This window comes from Heloderma suspectum, chromosome 2, assembly GCF_057233095.1.
Source record: "Heloderma suspectum isolate Gila_16-S chromosome 2, 16-S_ref, whole genome shotgun sequence".
Taxonomy (NCBI): Eukaryota; Metazoa; Chordata; class Lepidosauria; order Squamata; family Helodermatidae; genus Heloderma; species Heloderma suspectum.
Window position 1 is genome coordinate 28,137,733 of NC_139459.1, and position 22,304 is coordinate 28,160,036.

The window sequence follows — 22,304 nt, forward strand, 5'->3', positions numbered from 1 at the left end:
ATTGTAATTTTGGCACCTGTTTTGAAGAAAGAAGCTTTAATAAATAAAGGAAAGGAAACTCATGACCGAACTGTAATAAATAATAATCATAATAACTTAAATCTCAATAAATATTTTCTCTAGATTTGTCTCTCACTGGATGCATTGCATCAAGTAGTCTCTGTTCACTCACGACGACCCCAAATAGTAATGTAGTTCATTAAGTAAGTGACCTTAGTCCTTTTGTAAACCAAAAAAAAGATCCACATTCTTTTCTCTTTTTTTATGGTGTAGCCAAGGCAGGAACAAGTGATTAAAAACACAACTTGTTTTCATGGAGAACAGGAAAGGAGAACAGAACTCTCTCTCTCTCTCTCTGTCTCCCAACCCCCAGCAGTAATCACTTCAGAATTCAATTCTAAATGAGACAGAATTAATAAATCATCCCTTTTGCAACTGTTGGGTTGGAACTGGCTTTCAAGGCTGAGTGGAACTTTAGCTAGCTAACTGAAACCCCTGCTTGACTTGTCCCCAACAGACTAAAAATATTTTTGCTAGCATCTTTGGCCTAGTCCTCATGTTACTCCAGTGGTGCGAGCGCCTCAGTAGTGCCACTGCTTTCTATTCCGCCACGTAACATGAGAAGCCCAGTAGCATGTGGAAGAAGTCTGTGCTGTGGCACCTATCCAAGCCGGTGTTAACACGATTTTCTGAAGGATGACACTGGTGTGGAGAGAAGCTGCCACATATGGGCATCTTCTGCATGACCTGGGGCTTCTCTCCTCACTCCAAGCGATGCAGGAAGGAGAGGTTTTCATGTTATCTTGATGGTACAGGAAGGAGTAGTGCTGTACTGGGTACTATGTCACTAGGGTAAGCTGAATAGCGAGTCAAAATTATGTATTGTGTCACAAATCTTTTAAACCATTGGTTTTCAAGCAGTAGTCCCAGGAACTCTGGGGTTCCTTAGAATTTTAGCAGGGGTTCCTTATTGAGAAAAAGAGTAATGGCAGACACATTTCCCTGATAGGTAGTTTCCTCGCCATTAGCAATCTTAAATGCACAGGCATAGGAGATGGTAGAGAGAATTCTAAGGCACATTCTCAGTTTGTATGAGGTGACCCAGCTAGGCCCAACAGGCCTGGCCAGCAATCTCCATGAGCTGCCCCCTAGAATATGCCTCCCTGCAATATACTGAGCACCCTTGATTGATTGATTGATTGACTGACTGCAATGTTTGTATATTCCAGTGTGTGCAGATAACCCTGCCCAAACCCAAACATGCATTAGTCTCCTCTTTCAAATACGCTCCCTCTTGTGACTAGGACTATCTTTTCTTCTACCATATTGCTTCACTTCTTCTCATGTTCTTGCCTGCTCTACTCTTGGGATCTTCATCTGTACCTAGTGGTAAATGCCCCAGTGGTAAATGCTAGGTATTGTATCTGTTCAAACTATACAACTCCCATGGGTAAAGGTGGTTGACAGAACAGATAGCTGGAAAAGATGGCTCTACCAGAAATAGGGGGAAGGAAGGCATTCATGCCTAAAGTTCTCAGACACTTTGCCAGCCTTTTGCCGTATTCTCTTTCTTAATGGGTCTAGCTGCCCATAAAGAACAAAATCCTTAAATGACCACATTATCTCTTACATGTGAAGGTCAAATTGTGTCCATATTTTGGGCTTAAGGCCAGCAGTATTTGGTTGTTACTTCCAATTCTACAACTGGAAAACAAAGAGCAAAACAAGCTATCAAACAGAGGTTGTGTTGTTAAGCACCTGCCAAGGCAAGTTTTGCCAATGGTGGATCACCTCAAAGTAAATTGTGTAGGTAACCTCCTTCCATCCTGGATCTCTGCCCCTGAGCATTGATGTCTATTTGCCTTCCTGTAGAAACTAAAAGCTCCAACGGTCGTATCTTCTCTGATTATCCTGTGCTGTATGTCAATCAACCAGGCTCCCACAACTGTTGTTCTCCGGTATGCTTGGTCCTGTTCCTTCTTTCAAAGCCATCATTCCATCTCCTTGGGAGCCTTGGTCCCATCTTTGCCATTTTAGCAGGAATGCAATATCTTAGCAATGTCCTAACACAAAAGGACATCAGACGCATCCACATTTTTTAGCGGAATGTTTTCTTAGTACATGGTAAGTTGATAGGTCATCGTCCAAAAATGAAACATCGTCATCGAAAGCAATGGGTCTGCAACAAGGCTGTGGTCTGATTTTGTCACTGACCAACTTTCTATTTTGGGTTAAATTGTTTAAAATTTGGTCATACAGGGTTCCAGCAGACTCGCATGAACCACTACAATACCGGAAAATAAGTTCTTCTTTGGTACTGTATCCCAAACCCAAGTCAGTCACATTTAAGTGTATCTCAGTTAAGACACAATCCCGGGTTTTGCCTCTTTGACCTCTCCGTCCCTTTCTGCTGCTGGAATTATTAGTGTTCTTTGCTGCATTTTGCCGGTTTCTTTCCCGTTTAGAGAAAAACTGAGTCGGTTTATCTGGTGACCTCTTCAGTCTTTTTATAGTGGCTTGAATAAAATCCACCACATCACCAAGCTGGTTGGGATAATCCTCAGGGATATTAGCTGTTTTGAAAAGACAGAAAGGAAACAGTTTGTCAGATGAATATAGATCTCCCCCCGACCCCAAAAAACAACCTGGTTTATATATTTAAAATTGATTTAAATTTCTAGTTGTCCCACTATAAAGTCTTGGAGTTCCATGGCTGCAAAATTCAATACTCCTATAAAGATTTGTGAATTTTGAAAATACATCTATAAAACATGATAAAAGGCATTTTTCATTATTGCAAAGTTGGTAATTTCTTCATCTTTCTTTCTTCCACTTTTAAAAAACGTTTTACAACCTTGGCAGCAAAGGTACTGCAAAGATTTGAACTTAACCATTGAAAACAAAGGATGTGCATCAGTTAGTTGAACTGTGCCCGAGTTAAAATGTATCTATTGGATGACTGGGCATTTCCAGTACAAACTAGGCAGACCTGATCTAGTGGTCCTTATGTGAAAGATTAGATGGTGTATAGATGCACACCATCTAATCTTTCACATAAGGACCACTAGATCAGGTCTGCCTAGTTTGTACTGGAAATGCCCAGTCATCCAATAGATACATTTTAACTTAGGCACATAGATACATTTTAAGGCACAGATGCACACCATCTAATCTTTCACATAAGGACCACTAGATCAGGTCTCATCAGAAAGATGAAGAAATTACCAACTTTGCAGTAATGAAAAATGCCTTTTATCATGTTTTATAGAAGTATTTTATACATCTATAAAACATTTTATACAGCAGCAAGTCACTCCTGAATAAGGATGGATGAATCTGTCTATTTGGGGTCAGTGTCAAATACTTACGTTTTTCATTTTTTACAGTAATCAGCTTTTTAAAAAAATCATATCAAAATATATATTTAAATCTGTATATTCATACGTGCATGTATACTTTCTCTCAAAATATTCAAATGCATATTTTTATCTCAAAATATGTATTTAAACGTGTATTTTGATACATTTAAACTAGGCCTTCTCAGCCTGTTGCCCTCCAGATGTGCTGAATGAAAACTCCCATTATCCCTAGCCAGTATGGCCACTACTACATAGCCTAACACATCGGGAGAGCACATGGTTTAGGAAGGCGGGTTTAACCTGACAAGAACTGTGTTGTAATAGTCAGAGAAGCGCAACACCTGGTAGATAGCTAAGTTCTCTCAGGCCAAGAGATGAGGATCAGGTCATTTCATATGGGAATTCCTAATGATCAAACTTCTCAAGCAGCCCAACTCCAGAATGTATGAACAGGGTGTGCTTGGGTTCATCCAACCCACCTTCCATGTACTTGTGATTGGGGAGGAGCCATAGCTCAGTAGTAAGCACGTAATTTGCATGCAGAATGTCCCAGGTTCAATCCCTGGTGTCTCCAGGTAGGGCTGGAAAAACTCCTGCCTGAATCCCTGGAGAGCTGCTGCCAGTCAGTGTTGACAATTCTGGACCAGATGGACCAATGGCCTGACTCAGTAGAAGACAGCTACCTATGTTAAAGTGGTCTTTGGCATCTCCCATTCTTTTCCGTGGGGACTGAGTAGGTTGACTGTGGTGGTTTGTACCCTAAATCAATATCTTTCCTGTTCTCCCCCACCCCAGTATAATTAGATGCTGTGCAACAGTTGTCCCTGTGGAAGCGTGTTCAGTCGTTATGACATGGCATGGTGTGAATGAAGAAAACCAAGCGGGCTCTGAAGAGGTAGATAATACCGGTATACTGCAGACTCCTTTTCAGCAATGGAGGTTATCAGAAAGGAACGGAACTTCATCTGTCAGCATGCCGATATGTTAGCAGGACTTAAACAATTAACATAACATCTCAGATTAAGAACGGGCTTCACTGCAAAACGCGTGAGGCTCGGGTGAAGTGGAAACCCATCTGCGGCACTCATTAATGAAATGTAACATCAAAGGTGCTGAGGTCAAATCATCTTTAAATGATTCATGGTGGTCTGGTTCATTACCTGCCTCACTGGCTTGCCACACAGAAGGGAAAGCTGGGAGGGCTTTGCCTACAACTTAGAATTCCCACAAAATCTGACACCATCACCAGTGTCATCCCTCTTGCTCTCGCATCAAGGTGAAATGCTAAATGTCCCGATGTGCCTGATTCCTGATCCACTTACATGAATGGCAGTACTGGAAAAAGCCAGTATAGCTTAATTGTTTTTCCAATTATGGTTCCAAGTGCATCTCTTTTTTTATGAGACTTTAGGCCAGGGCTTATCAGGTGAGGGGGAGGAGAAACCAATAGGCTCTTTTTAAACCCCAGCTATAATTAATGTTCTCATGTATAACCCATAGTTTCACATGTCGTTGATGTAATCAAAGAAAATTGGGTGGGGATGCACCTAGGAGTTGTTGTTGTTGTTGTTCAGTCATTCAGTCGTGTCCGACTCTTCGTGACCCCATGGACCATAGCACGCCAGGCCTTCCTGTCCTGCGCTCTCTCCCGGAGCGTGCTCAAGTTCATATTCATTGCATCCGTGATGCTATCTAGCCATCTCATCCTCTGCCGTCCCCTTCTCCTTTTGCCTTCAGTCTTTCCCAGCATCAGGGTCTTTTCCAGGGAGTTTTCTCTTCGCATTAGGTGGCCAAAATATTGGAGCTTTAGCTTCATTATCTGTCCTTCCAATGAGCACTCAGGGTTGATTTCCTTTAGGATTGACTGATTTGACCTCCTTGCAGTCCAGGGGACTCGTAAGAGTCTTCTCCAGCACCACAGTTCGAAAGCATCAATTCTTCGGCGCTCAGCCTTCCTTATAGTCCAGCTCTCACAGCCATACATTACTACTGGGAAAACCATAGCTTTGATTAGACGGACCTTTGTCGGCAAGGTGATGTCTCTGCTTCTTACTATGCTGTCTAGGTTGGCCATAGCTTTCCTCCCAAGGAGCAAGCGTCTTTTAATTTCATGGCTACAGTCACCATCTGCGGTGATCTTGGAGCCCAAGAAAGTAAAATCTGTCACTGCTTCCATTTCTTCCCCTTCTATATGCCAGGAAGTGATGGGGCCAGATGCCATGATCTTAGTTTTTTTAATGTTGAGTTTCAAACCAGCTTTTGCACTCTCCTCTTTCACCCTCAACAAGAGGCTCTTGAGATCCTCTTCGCTTTCTGCCATTAGGGTGGTATCGTCTGCATATCGGAGGTTGTTGATAATTCTCCCGGCAATCTTAATTCCGACCTCTGATTCATCCAACCCGGCATTTCTCATGATGTACTCTGCATATAAGTTAAATAAGCAGGGTGACAATATGCAGCCTTGTCGTACTCCTTTCCCAATTTTGAACCAATCGGTTGTTCCATGTCTGGTTCTGACTGTTGCTTCTTGACCCTCGTACAAGTTTCTCAGGAGACAGGTAAGGTGGTCTGGTACTCCCATCACTTTAAGAATTTGCCACAGTTTGTTGTGATCCACACAATCAAAGGCTTTAGCATAGTCAATGAAGCAGAAATAGACGTTTTTCTGGAATTCTCTTGCTTTCTCCATGATGCAGCGAATGTTGGCGATTTGATCTCTAGTTCCTCTGCCTCTTCTAAACCCAGCTTGTACTTCCGGTAGTTCTCGGTTCGCATACTGCTGAAGCCTAGCTTGTAGGATTTTGAGCATCACCTTGCTGGCATGTGAAATGAGCGCAATGGTGCGGTAGTTTGAACACTCTTTGGCGTTGCCCTTCTTTGGAATTGGAATGTAAACTGACCTTTTCCAGTCTTGTGGCCACTGTTGAGTGTTCCAGATTTGTTGGCATATTGAATGCAGCACTTTAACAGCATCATCTTTTAGGATTTTAAATAGCTCAGCTGGAATACTGTCATCTCCGCTAGCTTTGTTGTTACTAATGCTTCCTAAGGCCCACTTGACTTCACTCTCTAGGATGTCCGGCTCAAGTTCAGTGACCGCACTATCATGGCTATCAGGGACATTCAGATCTTTCCTGTATAGTTCTTCTGTGTATTCTTGCCACCTCTTCTTAATCTCATCTGCTTCTGTTAGGTCCCTGCCTTCTTTGTCCTTTATCATGCCCGTCTTTGCACAAAACGTTCCCTTGAGATCTCCAATTTTCTTGAAAAGATCTCTAGTCTTTCCCATTCTGTTGTTTTCCTCGATTTCTTTGCATTGTTCATTTAAGAAGGCCTTCTTGTCTCTCCTTGCTATTCTCTGGAACTCTGCATTCAGTTGGGTATATCTTCCCCTTTCTCCCTTGCTTTTCGCTTCTCTTCTTTCGTGAGCTACTTGTAAAGCCTCATCAGACAGCCACTTGGCTTTCTTGCATTTCTTTTTCTTTGGGACGGATTTCGTTGCTGCCTCCTGAACAATGTTACGGACCTCCATCCATAGTTCCTCAGGCACTCTGTCTATCAGGTCTAATCCTTGAAATCTATTCCTCACCTCCATTGTATATTCATCAGGGATATGATTTAGGTCATACCTGAACGGTTTAGTGGTTTTCCCGACGTTCTTCAATTTCAGCCGAAATTTTGCAAGAAGCAGCTCATGATCTGAGCCACAGTCAGCTCCAGGTCTTGTTTTTACTGACTGTATGGAGCTTCTCCGTCTTTGGCTGCAAAGGACATAATCAATCTGATTTCGATATTGACCATCTGGTGACATCCATGTGTAGAGTCGCCTCTTGTGCTGTTGGAAAAGAGTGTTTGCTATGATCAGCATGTTCTCTTGGCAAAACTCTATTAGCTTTTGTCCTGCTTCATTTTGTACACCAAGGCCATGCCTGCCTGTTATCCCGGTGATTTCTTGACTTCCTACTTTAGCATTCCAATCCCCTATGATGAAGAGGACATCTTTTTTTGGTGTTAGTTCTAGAAGGTGTTGGAGGTCTTCATAGAACCCATCAACCTCAGCTTCTTCGGCCTCAGTGGTTGGGGCATAGACTTGAATTACTGTGATGTTGAATGGTTTGCCTTGGATTCGTACTGAGATCATTCTATCATTTTTAAGATTGTACCCCAGTACTGCTTTTCCCACCCTTTTGTTGACTATGAGTGCTACTCCATTTCTTCTAAGGGATTCTTGGCCACAATAGTAGATATGATGGTCACCTGAATTAAATTCGCCCATGCCTGTCCATTTTAGTTCGCTGATTCCCAAGATGTCGATGTTCAATCTTGCCATCTCATGTTTGACCACCTCCAGCTTACCTTGATTCATTGATCTGACATTCCAGGTTCCTAAACAATATTGTTCTTTACAGCATCGGATTTTCTTTTCACCGCCAGACACATCCACAGCTGAGTGTCCTTTCGGGTTTGGCCCAGCCGCTTCACTCTTTCTGGCGCTACTTGGAAATACCCTCTGCTCTTCCCCAGTAGCATATTGGACACCTTCCGACCTGAGGGGCTCATCTTCCGGCGTCATATCTTTTAGCCTTGTGATATGTTCCATGGGGTTTTCTTGGCAAGAATACTGGAGTGGGTTGCCATTTCCTTCTCCAGTGGACCACATTTTGTCAGAACTCTCTGCCATGACCTGTCCGTCTTGGGTGGCCCTGCACGGCATAGCTTATGGCTTCACTGAGTTACGCAAGCCCCTTCGCCACAACAGGGCAGTGATCCATGAAGGGGTGCACCTAGGAGACTTGGGTTCAAATCTCTTCTCAACCAAAATGTCCATCAGCCTGAAATCACCATCTGTGAACTGATGTAGGGTGGCCCGGTGTCTCATTTTACAGAGGACCACCCCCTGTTTGAACAGCTGCCCTGTCCAATTCCAGTTTAAAGATAATGAGCCATAACAACTGTTGCCCATCAGGACTTGAGGTACAACAGGCAGGCACACAGGAGACCTAGTCACAGTCTTCCACAGTATGGTGAGATATTTCTATTTCAGTTATAATGTCTAAGTTTGCATCTATACATATAAATTAGCATATGTAAATATTATGCAAATCTGTTCTCTTTTTTGGTGATTCAAAAATGGCTACCCTATAGTAAAAAAAAAAAAAAGGTAAAGGTGTCCCCAACCAGTCGTGTCTGACTCTAGGGTGTGGTGCTCATCCCCGTTTCTAAGCTGAAGAGCCAGCGCTGTCCGAAGACGCTTCCGTGGTCATGTGGCCGGCACGACTGAACACCGAGGTGCACGGAACGCTGTTACCTTTCCCGCCGAGGCGGTGCCTATTTATCTACTTGCAATTTCTTGCTTTCGAACTGCTAGGTTGGCAGGAGCTGGGACTGAAGACGGGAGCTCACTCCGTCACACAGCACTCGGGTCTTGAACTGCTGTCCTGCCGACCTTCCGGTCTGCAATTCAGCGTCTTAACCACTAAGCCACCACGGCGCCCTACCCTATAGTACCTTCCTGTTACATGATGGTTGTGGTAAAGGCTGTATCGACACATGTCTTTTGAATGCATTTAATTTACTTTAAAAAATAGTACATTTCACCATCCAGAATAACTGACTCTTATTTTAAACAAACAAACCCTAAAACTATCCAAAGATTCATGTTTATGTGAATATTTTACATATATAAAGCACAACCTCCATATGGCAACAGCAGAATATTCTTTTAAACCAGGATCTATTCCAGTCAAGTATCAAGTATGATGGTGGTATGTTTATTGTTTGGGGCAGGGCATGGGGAGGCCACACAGGTAAGGGAAGCTGAAATCTCCTTGCTCCTCCCACTTACCTCTAGGGCAGGGGGCGGGGAAGTGACACCGGGGCAAAACAAGACTGTCAAATGGAGGAGGGCTAAGCACCCGTGTCACATTCCCTTGGCCCCCACCTTCCTCATGCACACACACAAGATGAGAGGCTTCAGTCTCACGCCTTTAATTCACTATCTACAGGTTCATTACAGATGCAAATCCCCAAAGACTCTCAGGCTACAAAGGAATAACAGCAGGGAATCCAAATGGGAGCTACAATGTTGCTAGCAGTTTGAAACAAGACTTGCTGGCTAGACTAACTTAGGGAGGGATGGCCCTCCCTTCCAGTGAAGCTCCCCTACGTTGACTCTCACACATCGCCAACCGGATCGACTGTCTGAGCTCCGCCTCTAACTTATCCGGCTTCGCTCTGCGCCGCAGTCTAGCATCCCTCACGTCACACCCCGTACTCTCCTCCTCCTCCTGGATTCTCATGGGGGGGGGGGGGCTTCAGGCCCAGCCATCTGGGTGCTAGCCTCCTGAGAAGCACGCCTATCCATATCTGAACTTGCTAGGGAAGATAACCTCCCCCTGTTCTGGCTGTTCCCCTCCTGAATCTGAACTGCTAACTATCTCCATATGCTCAGACAGCCTGATCCACATGTCCCGTTTGTTCTAAGAATTGCCCCCCACCCCCATACCTTGCTTTAGATGTGATTGGGGCAGACATGGGATTAAACAAAAATACATATAGTGCACTGAATTTGGATATTGGAAACCAACGTTCAAATCCCCACCCTGCTATGAAGCTTAATTTTCTAAGCATAAGCAGTATCTCATTCCGGAAGTAAAGAGGGTATTTATATCTCCCCGATCAAGCTCTCAGCCATACACATGCAGCGGATGCATATCCCTAGTTGGATGAGGAATCACGGGGGCAAATGGGTGCTGCGCATGCTGTTCCTTCCCTTGATCCAGCTGCCGGGGCTGCATGCACAGAGCCCTGTTAGGAAATCGGCAAATGTGCCAGTCAGCTATTTGGGGGAGTGGAAGCACTGGATTTAGTTCTGCTGCCGTTGCCTGTCGAACAGCTGCTCAGCCCGGTTGTTGGTGGTTCTTTGCACGCAGCCCTGGCCGCTGCACAAATACGCAGTCCGATGGGGGCCATTCCCTATTGTACCTGCAACACCGTAAGTAGATGTTCCCACCGCTTTCTCCCAGATCTGTTCCCATATGTGGCTAACATCCAGTTCTGAGCCACGCACTTCATTCCCCATCAACGTGCAGTTGCTGGATTGTATGTTGGTTTGCATGGCGCACGCAGGAAAGACTGCAGGTGAAGCGATAAAGGAAATGCTGCCATCTGTCTGTCTCTTCTACTTGCAAGTCATCGTGGGAATGAAAGAAATCTTTCAGTGTGAGAACAGTTTAATCACCATTCTTTTGTAGCAGGGGTGGGGAACCTCTTTCAGCCCGAGGGCAAAATCCAATTTCAGAGCAGCTCTCGGGGACCACATTCCATTGGTGGGCGGGGCTGAAGGCAAAAGGGGGCAAGGCCAGAAATACCAGCATATCTTAGCCTAAAGCTCTTCCTGCCAGTAGCTAAGCCGTAGGAGAGGCATTTTAATCGTTTGGAATAGGGGGAAAACTGCACAAAAGCCAGAAAACCACCAAACGACTGTTGGTCAGAGGAAAAGGGGTGGGGCCAGGGAAAGGGGATGTGGCCATCTGGGGCCCCCAGGTGGACTGGATTTAGCCCACAGGCCTGAGGTTTCGCATTCCTGTTTTATACCCTCCGCTACCAAGAAAAAGCCAGATTTTGCAATGCAACCAAAATTCTGCATTCAGAATTTATTACGCAAACCCCTAAATGGTATGCAGATGTGTCCATTTTATGTAAGCATGGTCAGTCACCAATAGTAACTCCCGCCCCCAAGAAACTGTAATAACTGAGGTTTTTAGAAGGTTCAAAGTTGCGAAAAACAGCAGTTTAGCGCAAGTTGTAAGGAACCCTAGTCTTACATGTGTGCGAAAACAAGACTGGAGACCTAACATCTCTCATGGCTTTCATAGATACTCCCTGTGTATTTACAAACTTATCTCCACAGCAACAAGGCTGAGATGTTCAGGAATGCAAATGCTGTGACTACGGACAGCGCAGTGCAATTATCAGTGCAGTGCCATTAGGCACAGGAGCAGTTGCATTAACAGGGTAAGGAGATAGGGATAACCCAGGCCCAATATGGATAGCGGTGCAGAACGAGCCTCAAACATCATGTAAGATCAAAATAACGTCTTCTGTCCTGTTTGGAAAATATTAGATATGTTCACTAGGTTGAAAGGCCAAATGTCAGCTTGCTTGGGGGCTGAGTGAGAGCAGCTGGCCAGGCAGAGTTATATTCTTGTAGTGTCTGATTGGGCCCAAGTCTCAATGGCAACACAATAATGTACGTTCAACAGATTGTGTGGGGATCCGACAATTGGAGACATGTGAATGTAGCCAGCTATTCCTGACTGGACAGCAGCAGCAGTCTAAGCCAGAGGTAGGCACCCTAGTGCCCTCCAGAGTGTTTGGACTGCAACTCCCAACAGCCTCAGCCAGCATGGCCAATTGTCAGGCATCATGGGAGTTGTAGTCCAAAACATCTGGATGGCAGGTTGCCTACCTCTGTTCTAAGTTAACACGCACACACTGGACCTTTCAAATAATTATTTCTTAGCCTAGTTTCCACCAACCGGGCTGGCATGTGAAGAAATTTGGTAAAACTATAAAACACTTTAAAATATCAAATGATTAATAATAAACTGTCCTGATTATAATTAATTGGACATAAAACAATAGAGCAGGAGGACCCTTGTGCTTTTCAGATATAGTTGCCAAGATTTCTTATTTGTAAAATGTTTTTCATTATACTCCCTAAAGCTGCCAAAGGTGGATTCCAAATGAGAAACCTGCCATCGCACAGAGCTGTAAGTGGGTCTTCAGAACACAGACAGAGACTCTTCAAACATTCAACAATCTACTCACTAGGCAGAGGGTGAGAAAGGAGAAGAGAATGGTGAAAGTTAAATCTTTTGGCCAACTTGCATCATTTGTGAAAGAAAATGTGGCCTCTTTCCAACATATGAAGAGGGAAGCCCAGGAAAGATTCCAGTGGGAAGAGAGAGAAGGAGGAACAGACAAGGCAGAAAGAGGAAGAATGCAGATGTGGTTTTGCATCTGCTGGGAAGATGCTGAAGAGGCAAAAGCGGCCTGAGAATCCCTCTGTCACAGGAAAGCAACGGTGGAGACTACTGTGTAATTTGCAAGACAAACCACCCTGGGAGCACAATGGTCTATGCACTACAAAGACCATGGGTGGCCTATGGCACCATGATGTGGGTGTATGTGGCACTTCTGGACAGGCGCATGCAGGCCCTTGAGACTGGGTATGGCACAGTCCCTCTCTTCCTTATGCTATGTATGTGCCCTCTCCCAGACTCAACAGAATTGAAGCAAAACCACTCCAAGTGTGGGTGGTCTGCATATGTAGCTGCAGTCCTCACTATAGTGGCACTGTCTCAGACATTGGACTTGACTTGTGGCACAGTTGCCCAAAAAAAGGTGGCCACCAGTCACATAAACATCAAACTGCTTTGTAATATAGTACTCAACCATGGCAATAGCTGTAACAAGAGGAGCGGACACTACGAGTTGGATCCAGATTTAAGCTGGATCAATGATGCTGTTGGAAGTGGACTTTCTCTCTCCCTCTTTCCCATGGCAGTCCCTCCAGTCCCCTGAAAAAGCTACACAAGGAAATCAGGTGAGTCTCTTGAATGGGGTGAGCTGTGATGTGGAGTGTCACACTCCCGCTGAAGGAATCCTCTTCTGAGGAGGAACTAGAACTCCCAGAGACAGACAATGCCAAGGACCTACCCATCTCAGAAGATCTGGGGCAGTCTGGACTCTCAGGGGAGATCACCGCTAGTCCATCTCCTCAGGATGAGGGGAGTTCCACCTCTGAGGTGGAGGCTGGACGATCACCTAGCCCTCTAGGGCATTGTCACCTCAAGAGGGAGGCCAATAGGGCTCCTTTGAAAATAAATGCTCAATTTTACAAAGGAGGACTCCTACTGAGTAGGACTTTTGCCAGAGGACCTATGACAAACTGCAGCTGAGCTCTTGGTGGGGCTCAAGAAGCTCTGGCTGTATGCAACTTCAGTTTTAGTCTAGCCACGCCAGTGCTGGAACAACATTGTTCTATCAGAGCCTTGTATTCTTGAATTTGAACCTCCATGCTACTGCCCTTTGGGCTCTTGCTTGACTCTCTTCTGGGATGTGTATTGTATCTGACTTCTTAACTGTGCTTGGACCATTCCTTGTATCGCAACCACTCCTGCCTTAGCCTGATCTCATACTGGACTGAAACCTTTGTGGTTAACCTGCTTTCTTGCCTTGCTTTGCCTTGCCTTGCTTTGCCTTGCCTTTTGGATTGCTCTGTAATTTGCCCTAACACTGAGTCTGGTTCAAAACCACAGCAGGACAGGGAGGATTCCCCAAAATTGGATGGAGGGACCCTCTGTGAGTGGAGCCCTTCTTCTTGCAGAAGGTCCCATCTTCTTGCAGAAGGCAGATCCTGGTTCTAACCTGATGGGTGTTATCTTATTCACCCCTATGCATTCTGTGAACTGCGGTGGGGGTGGAGAGTGCAGAACTGTGTCCAGTGGCCCTGCCCCCGACTTTGGGATGTACAGCCACCCCCTTGCCATCTGTGCATTCAGTAGAATACATGAAAGGGATCTACATGCATACCACTGTACCTGTATAAGTCTCTTCCATGGAATTAGAAGCCCTGGGGATATCAGAGTTCACAATGGCACAGAAGAACTGTATAAATGTAGGCCCCTTTGAGCATTCCATGGAGGAACTGACATCAGAGGTGGGTGGGGGATGGCTCTCATTGGGTGTGGGACCAGCAGGTGCAATCCCACATCCCCCTCCAGTCATCAGCCCTATATTCCAAGTCAGAGGAAACTTATACTGCTGATCAGTGGAGCCTAGTGGCTCCGATGTTAGTGGAACGGTGAATCCACTCCAGGTTTCAGTCAGAACTTTAAAGGAGCTATCCAAGGAGCAAAGCACCTTGGATAGCTCCTTTAGAGTTCTGACTGGCTCTGACTGAAACCTGGAGCGGAGTCACCACCCCACTGACATCGGAGCCACCAGACTCCACTGCAGCTGATGCAAATATATAATGTTATCACTAAAATGCCAATGAGGTTCAATGGGCCTTAGTTTCAAGTAAACACACACACACAGGATGGCTGTCTCATGCTGAAGTCCCATGTATAGTTATTTGGGAGTGAGCCTGAGTGAACTCAGTGGGATTTACTTCTGAGTAAACATACACAGGATTATGCTGCATGGCTATAATTTGTAAACCCCTTAATCTGAAGCAGTTCCACTGAAAGCATATGTGGGTTAAGGGTTGTAATTTCTGCCCCAACAACTATAGGGTTTTAGCAGAGCTCATGGCAACTTGAGTTAAAACTAGATTGTTGCTCTCAATCAATTTCTTTTAATTTGAAGTTTTTATTCTCTCCAATGTAGTGCAATATAATGTACTTTAACATGACACTTGTCAGTTTATTAAAAAAAATCAGTGTAAATGGCACAATGGCTAAAATCCATAAACTACTTAAACCGTCTATCAGGTTAATAAACAACCCAGTTAAAACTGAAGTTTTTGGATTTCAGCCCGGTGAGGTCTAGCAAAATTAGTGGAACTAAAGTGTCTAAAGTCCAAAGTGCCTCAGTGTAATACAGGGGTGTCAGGGTTGCGTCACTAAACTGAAGTGCAATGTTCCAGCTTGGCAGGTGGGGGAAGAATCACACTATAAACCCGTCTCAGAATGGCCGGCCTTTCAAACCACAATTCATTTATGTCAGAGAAATCTTGGCAGAACTCTGTAGATTTCAACACTCTTTAAATCAGAATTCTACAAAATATGTGGTTTGGCAACTTGGCTAAAGACTCTATAAAATTTACTCCAGAGATATACTCATTCACTTTGATGCTAGTTTTTTTTAAAAAAATTCTAAAGTAGTCTTGCTGAAGGACTTTCCATTTTGGAGTGGGTTTCGAGCCTGCCATTCTCCTATTCTGGCTGCTTCAGAGCAGGATGAAATAAGCCTGCTAACATTTTTCTTTTAGATAGTGATGAGGAGTGAAAACAGGGCAACTGAAACAAGTGAATGTATTGTATGGAGAATGATCACAACAGGCCTCAACTAAGCCCTGCCCAGGTTTTAAGCATGTCAACTGGTCCTTTTTCAGCTAGAACAGGCGTGGGCAACACATGGCAGACTGCACAAAGCCTCCCTGGTCTTTTTTGTGGCCACTACCACCCCATCCCCCCAAAATTCAACCTGCAGCATCAAAAAAGGTCTGATGTGGGAGTGGCGGGGGTGAGTGTAGGGGGATGAGGAGGGAAAGAGGAATTCACAAAAATGCCCTTCCCTTCCGTCCGTTCATGGAAGCCTCTGCTGAATGAGAGAGCATTTCATGGATGGAAGGACACCATTGGATATAGCCCAATAAGTGTAAACAATTTTGTAGAAAGATCATGCACAGGGCCAGCCCTACCATTAAGCAGAGTGAGACAGGGGATGCTGGGGGATGAGTGGGGCAGTGGCAGCAGCCTCCCCTCCCATTTCTCCTGAGCTTCCCTGGCTATTTCCTTCTGTTGGAGAACAGACCTGTCTTGGTGTCCTCAGATATGGTGGAGGATGCTGTCCCATCGGCAGCATTAAAGTAAGATCCCATTGCCAGGCCAGTTCTGTATGTGGAAATTGGGAGTGGGTGGGTGCCATCTTGTCCTTCACCTCAGGCAGCATAATGCATTTGGTTAGCCATCCCTACACTGAAAACTGACATTATACTGTAGGATAACAAGGGACTATTGTGGCTATTGAACATTAGAGACCAATTTTCCAGCCTAGTGTTGAGTAATGAAAACTGTAACTAGATGCCGATGATTATACCGTGATCACAACTAGCCATTTTGGTGGTCCTACTCATTTGGCTCCACTGATGTGGCGGAGGACCAGGCTGTTCATAATTTGTGGCAACTGTATTTATGGTGGCCTGTGCAGCCCCATTCAGGTATTTAAATTACTGACATGATGAGGGAGACTGGGGATGAGCACATTAACTCTGTTGCGCTGTGGTATAGCAGAATAACGCAAGTATACTGGTGGAGACTAGTGCTTTGTTTCCCTTGGGCAAAAAATAATGGATTTTCCCTGCTCCACCCCCACCCGCCAGTGAAACTGCTTTTAAAAAACAGAAGTGAAACTAGATGGTGATGACAACTAAAGCACCCATAAACAACCATGAGCGAGGAATGATGAGTGCACAATAAAAGCCTTTTCTAGAAAATCTCTCTTAGTTACTTGCAGGAAGAGCTCCGTGCTAAAATATGTGGGTATTTTGGTGGTTTTTTTGCACTGCCCATCACTGGAATGCCACCTCTGAGAGTTTCTATGGAATGGAATTTGGCCCTAGAGATTCTGTGCCCCTATTCTAGATGATGTCACCCCTGAAACTGCAATGAATCTGCGTATGCTTACAAGCTGTGAGAAGCCAATGTTCTTTGACTTAAGACCAATTATGGTTGTTTCCCGCCACCCCTTTGCCCCCACCTGGCCATTGGTAGCTCCTTCCTCTTGGTGCCCTCTGACTCATTCTCCAGCAACAGAAGCTTCCACCTCACTGAAATCATTAGGGACAGTTTGCACACTCAGCAGTGGTACTGAATTTCAGAACAAATACATGAACAGCCATAGGCTTTTGCACTTCCTTGGGTTCACATGGAGGAAGTAGCAAGTAAACTAAAGGTACGCATATACCTGGTTATTTGGAATTGCTGCAGTGGCTTTAGTTATTTATTTTGGAATACTATGATTATAGGAATCCAGCAGGCATTTGTGAGAATTCATGTAGATTATATATTTGAATTTTTATATTTTTATTGTACATCACTTCGAGCACTCATGGACTGGAGGGGTGATCCAAAACTATTCTAAATAAAAAAAATAGACACTCCTGGTTCACAGATTGTCTGATTCATACGTCATGATAACCCACCATGGGTTGGTTGTTCGCTCACCAACCCACATTACTCCTGAAAGATAAAGGGCATGCGGTGGCTCAGAATGGCTTGTTTCCCCCTCAGTCCTTCGGCCCTCTCTCTGCATGTATCCCAGTGTCCTTTGCATGGGAACCCATATTGTCTCCTCATCCTGGACCCCTACCTGCTCTGATTCCTACCCCTTTTCATTTGTCACTTCCCCCCGTGCCTCAGAATTACACAGCTGGAGACATGGGAGAAATAATAGTAAGAGAAAGGAGGAACCCATTTCTGCAATTCAGAAGCACCAAAAATTGGGGATGGGGGGAAGGCGAATGCAGTAACTGCACAAGGTGCAAGGGCAAGTGGGAAACTTGGTAGTGTCACTGGAGGAATACACCTCAAAATTATATTCGGTTTATAGCAATTTGATTGTCCTGGCTTCCCCAAAAGAATCTTGGGAACTGGAGTCTGGTGAAGTTGCTGGGAATTCTCTTTTAGAAATCCCTAAGGTGTCCCCAACCAGTCGTGTCCGACTCTAGGGTGTGGTGCTCATCTCCACACCTCACAGGGTTGATGTTGTGAGGATAAAATGGAGAGGAGGTGGATGATGTAAGCCGCCTTGGGTTCCTTGCAAGAGGAAAAAAGGCGGGGTATAAATGCAATAAAATAAATAAAAAAATAAAAAAAAATAAGCCAAAGAGCCAGCGCTGTCCGAAGACACTTCCGTGGTCATGTGGCCGGCATGACTGAACACCGAGGTGCACGGAATGCTGTTACCTTTCCCGCCGAAGCGGTACCTATTTATCTACTTGCAATTTCCTGCTTTCGAACTGCTAGGTTGACAGGAGCTGGGACTGAAGACGGGAGCTCACTCCATCACGCAGAGCATCACTCGGGTCTCGAACTGCTGTCCTGCCAACCTTCCGGTCTGCAGTTCAGCATCTTAACCACTAAGCCACCATGGCCCCATAGAAATCCCTAGCATCCGTCAAAGAAATATAGGTCTCAAGAGTTCATTGGGGAAGCAAATGACTATTAAACCAGTTTAAGTCTTTGGTGAACATATGCCCCATATTTTATTTCATTTATATTTACAGTCAGGGCCAGAAATATTGGAACAAGGATAACTGTTTTTGGGTGGGGTGTATGCCACTGGCTGTACTTCCTGAATGGTTAGTGCCCCACTTTTGTCAAACCCTTTGAATTACAGCTGAAAGTCCTGACTTCGCTCCCATCTGGGTGTGTTTCCTTTCAACTTCAATGTGGTGGTGTACAGAGACCAACTGCCAAAACAGTTATCCTTGTTCCAATATTTCTGGCCCTGACTGTATATCTTGCTCTTCAACTCCACAGGGTTCCCACAACAGCTCACAATTCATGAAAATTAAAACCACAAAAATAAAACGCACAAGGACAGGTATATGAGAACTCACCCTCGGTCCCACTGATGCCAATGGGACTACAGCTTCAGAGTGAATGAGTCAGACTAGTAGAATCATAGAATTGGAAGGGGCCAGTTAGGCCATTGAGTCCAACCCCAGCTTGGTTAAGTAATCCAGTTTAACGTATCTCTGACAGGCTGTCTTGCCTTGGCTTGAATACCTCCAAAGATTGAGACCCACCACCTCCCTAGGCAGCTGGTTCGATTTTTTGACTGTTAGATAGTTTTCCCTGATGTTCAGTTGAAATCTGCCTTCCTGTACCTTATGCCTATTTCTTTTGACAGTCTTGGATGATAGAGAACAAGCTCTTCTGTGTGACAACTAGGGATGGGGGAGAATTTCTCCCTGAAACTTCGGGGGGCCGAGTGCCAACGCATTCGGCCCCCCAAAATTGGCGGTGAAATTCTCCGCCCCCCGCCCCCCCCCCGGGATGGGACTTACCTTTCACGAATGTCCCTCCCGGCGGCGGGTCCCGGCGGCAGTTCGTCGGGTCTTCGTCAGGGGCGGGAGCGGCAGCCGGTCTTTCCACCGGCTGCCGCCGCCGCCATTACAAGTGCAGTAAAAAAATCCAACAACCCCGTGACAGTCTACATAATGATTAACGTAGCCTATCACGGCTAGATCTCCAAAGTCAGCCGTGATAGGCTACGTTAATCGTCACGTAGCCTATCACGGGTGACTTTGGAAAAAAAAAAAAAGCGCGTACGCAAATGGCGGCCCCCATAGGGAGCCGCCATTTGCGTTGCTTATTTGGTCTCTGTAGTCTACGTAAAGATTTACGTAGACTACAGGGACCAAATAAGCAACGCAAATGGCGGCTCCCTATGGGGGCCGCCGTTTGCGTACGCGTTTTTTTTTCTTTTTTCCCAAAGTCACCCGTGATAGGCTACGTGACGATTTACGTAACCTATCACGGCTGACTTTGGAAATCTAGCCGTGATAGGCTACGTTAATCGTTACGTAGCCTATCACGGGAGTCGGGGTTTTTTTTGTTTTTTTTTCGCGGCCGGGTAGACGGGGCACTTCTACACGGCCTGAATTTTGCCGGCGAGGGATGGGGCGCCTCCCGCCCGGCCTGAATTTCATCCGGGCGAGGCGGGGCGCCTCCCCCCCCTCACATGAACTTCGGGGGGAGAAGCGAAGTGCCTCCCCCCCACCGCGAAGCAAGCTTCAAGGACAGGTAAGGGACTTTCGTCCATCCCTAGTGACAACCCTTTAGGATCTGGAAAAGTGCTATCATATCCCTCCTCAATCTTCTTGTCTCAAGGCTAAATATACCTGTTTCCCTCAACCTCTCTGCACAGGACTTGGTTTCTAGTTCTCTGATCATCTTTGTTGCCCTTCTCGGAATGCATTTCAGTTTAAGTGAATCCTTCTTAAAATGTGGTGTCCAGAACTGGACACAATATTTGAGCTGAGCCCTAGCTAGCGTAGAGTGGAACTATCACTTCCCATGATTTTGAACCTATACTTCTATTGATACAACCCACAACTGCATTTGCTTTTCTGCAGCCACATCACACTGCTGTCTCATATTCAGCTTGTGATTGACTCCAGCTCCAGGATCTTTTTCACACATATTATTGCCAAGCCAGGTATTCCCCATCTTATAACTGTGTATTTGATTTCTTTTTCCTAAATGAATAACTTTAATTCTCTTGACTTCTGCATAACTGGGGCTGTGGTCTGAGCTTGTTACCTATCTGTCTTTGTGTTGGAGCTCTCTTTTTTTCCGGGCTGGGAAAGTAGGAACCCTGGCAACAGAGCTGGTTATCCAGATCTGGCACTAGGACGTTAGAAAGCACTGACAGCAGTTAGATGACACGGAAGTGGCAAGGAGGAAAGGGAGCTTTTTCTTACAGTCCATTTGGCCAGCGTAGGGAGTCAGCAGCCTGCTGGAGGTCTGTTCTTCTTTGGTTCCTTGAAGGATGGAGCGGGCCCTCTCAGGAAGTGTCTTACCAGCGGGAAGAGGAAAGGTCGAGATCACGTTGAGTAGCACCACACAGACAGCCACCACATCCCATAACTTCATCTTAAATTCCCTTCCAGCACAGGACCCTGGCAAAGTGGAGACATTTGTTTTGTTATTTATTTAAAATACTTACATACTGCCCTTTATGATCAAACCAGAGGGTGGTGTACAAAATGCATTAAAACCACAATTAAAATAAAATAGAAAGGTAAAAGCAAGAACAAAGACAATCTACCAAGCTAGGTATTAAATTCAGCAGATGGCTGGGTTTAAGGATCAGGTTTCAACAGTTGCCTAGGCACCATCAAGGATGGCACATGTCATGCTGCGGGGGGCAGGGGGGAGGAGAAACTTTCAAGTTGGGGTCCCACAGCTGAAACAGCTTTCCTCCTGGTTGCCATTAGATGTACCTATGCAGGTGACAGGACAAGCAGGAGGCCCCGATCTGCAGATCTCAGTAAATGGGCAGGTTGATATGTGCTACTAAGCACTGGTTAGGCCTCATCTGGAGTACTGTGTCCAGTTCTGGGCACAACGCTTTAAGAAGGATGCAAACAAACTGGAGAGGGTTCAGAGGAGGGCAGTGAGGATGATCAGGAGACTGGAAACAAAGCCCTATGAGGAGAGACTGAAAGAACTGGGCATGTTTAGCCTTGAGAAGAGAAGACTGAGGGGAGATATGATAGCACTCTTCAAGTACTTGAAAGGTTGTCACAGAGAGGAAGGCCAGGATCTCTTCTCGATCATCCCAGAGTGCAGGACACGAAATAATGGGCTCAAGTTACCAGAAGCCAGATTCTGGCTGAACATCAGGACAAACTTCCTGACTGTTAGAGCAATACGACAATGGGACCAATTACTAGGGAGGTGGTGGGCTCTCCCACACTGGAGGCATTCAAGACGAGGTTGGACAGCCATCTGCCACGGATGTTTTGACTTGGATTCCTGCACTGAGCAGGGGGTTGGACTAGATGGTCTTGTAGGCCCCTTCCAACCCTATTATTCTATGACTCTGTGATATGTGTTTTATATTGTATGTTATTCTTTTAAATATTTGTATTGTGGTTATTCTTTTAACTCTGTTTTAAAATGGCATTTTAATTTTTTAACTAGTTCTAATCTGCCCAGAGAACATTAGTTATTGGGCTGATTAGAAATGTACCAAATAAATAAATGAATAAAAATAAATAAATATGGAAGAAGATGCTCCTTCTGGTAGCCTGGTCCCATGTTGTTTAGGCCCTCAAATGTCAGCATCACCTTGAACCTGGCCCAGTAATATATTGGCAGGCACGAAATTAGTTTTTGCTTCTTTCCTCTGAACTCCAAGGATATGACTTACATGCCAGTCGCCTCCGGCCTCTCTCCTACCTCTATCTTGGCAGCCTCTGTTGTAAACTGCCAAGCCCTCTGAGCTAGAACCCTGCCATTTTAATGTGTGGTACAATAACAAACACAGACTGTGTTTATTAGGAGCAAGGAATAACTTGTCTCACTGGCTGCCTTGCTGTGACTCAGCTGCTGGTCAGGGCGGGATAAAAAAAAAGGCCCACATCCTCTCTCTAAAATCTGGAGAAGGAGACCAAAGATGCAGTACAGGAGAAATGAC

At 45.3% G+C, this 22,304-nt stretch overlaps 1 protein-coding gene across 1 annotated transcript; it reads right to left on the minus strand.

Moving 5' to 3' along the window:
- Positions 1-273: 273 nt before the first annotated feature.
- Positions 274-20,775, minus strand: GDNF (glial cell derived neurotrophic factor). Its single transcript, XM_084832054.1, has 2 exons — positions 20,584-20,775; positions 274-2,573 (listed from the first exon to the last, which is right to left on the minus strand). The coding sequence occupies exons 1-2, from the start codon at positions 20,753-20,755 to the stop codon at positions 2,080-2,082; spliced, it is 666 nt and encodes a 221-aa protein (XP_084688180.1). The 5' UTR covers positions 20,756-20,775; the 3' UTR covers positions 274-2,079.
- Between the last annotated feature and the right edge of the window lie 1,529 nt (positions 20,776-22,304).

Coding starts and splice junctions, on each gene's coding strand:
- GDNF (XM_084832054.1), bottom strand. CDS start 20,755: ATGAAGTTATGGGATGTGGTGGCTGTCTGTGTGGTGCTACTCAACGTG. Junction 2,574..20,583: donor CTACGCTGGCCAAATGGACT/GTAAGAAAAAGC, acceptor TTTTCAAAACAG/CTAATATCCCTGAGGATTAT.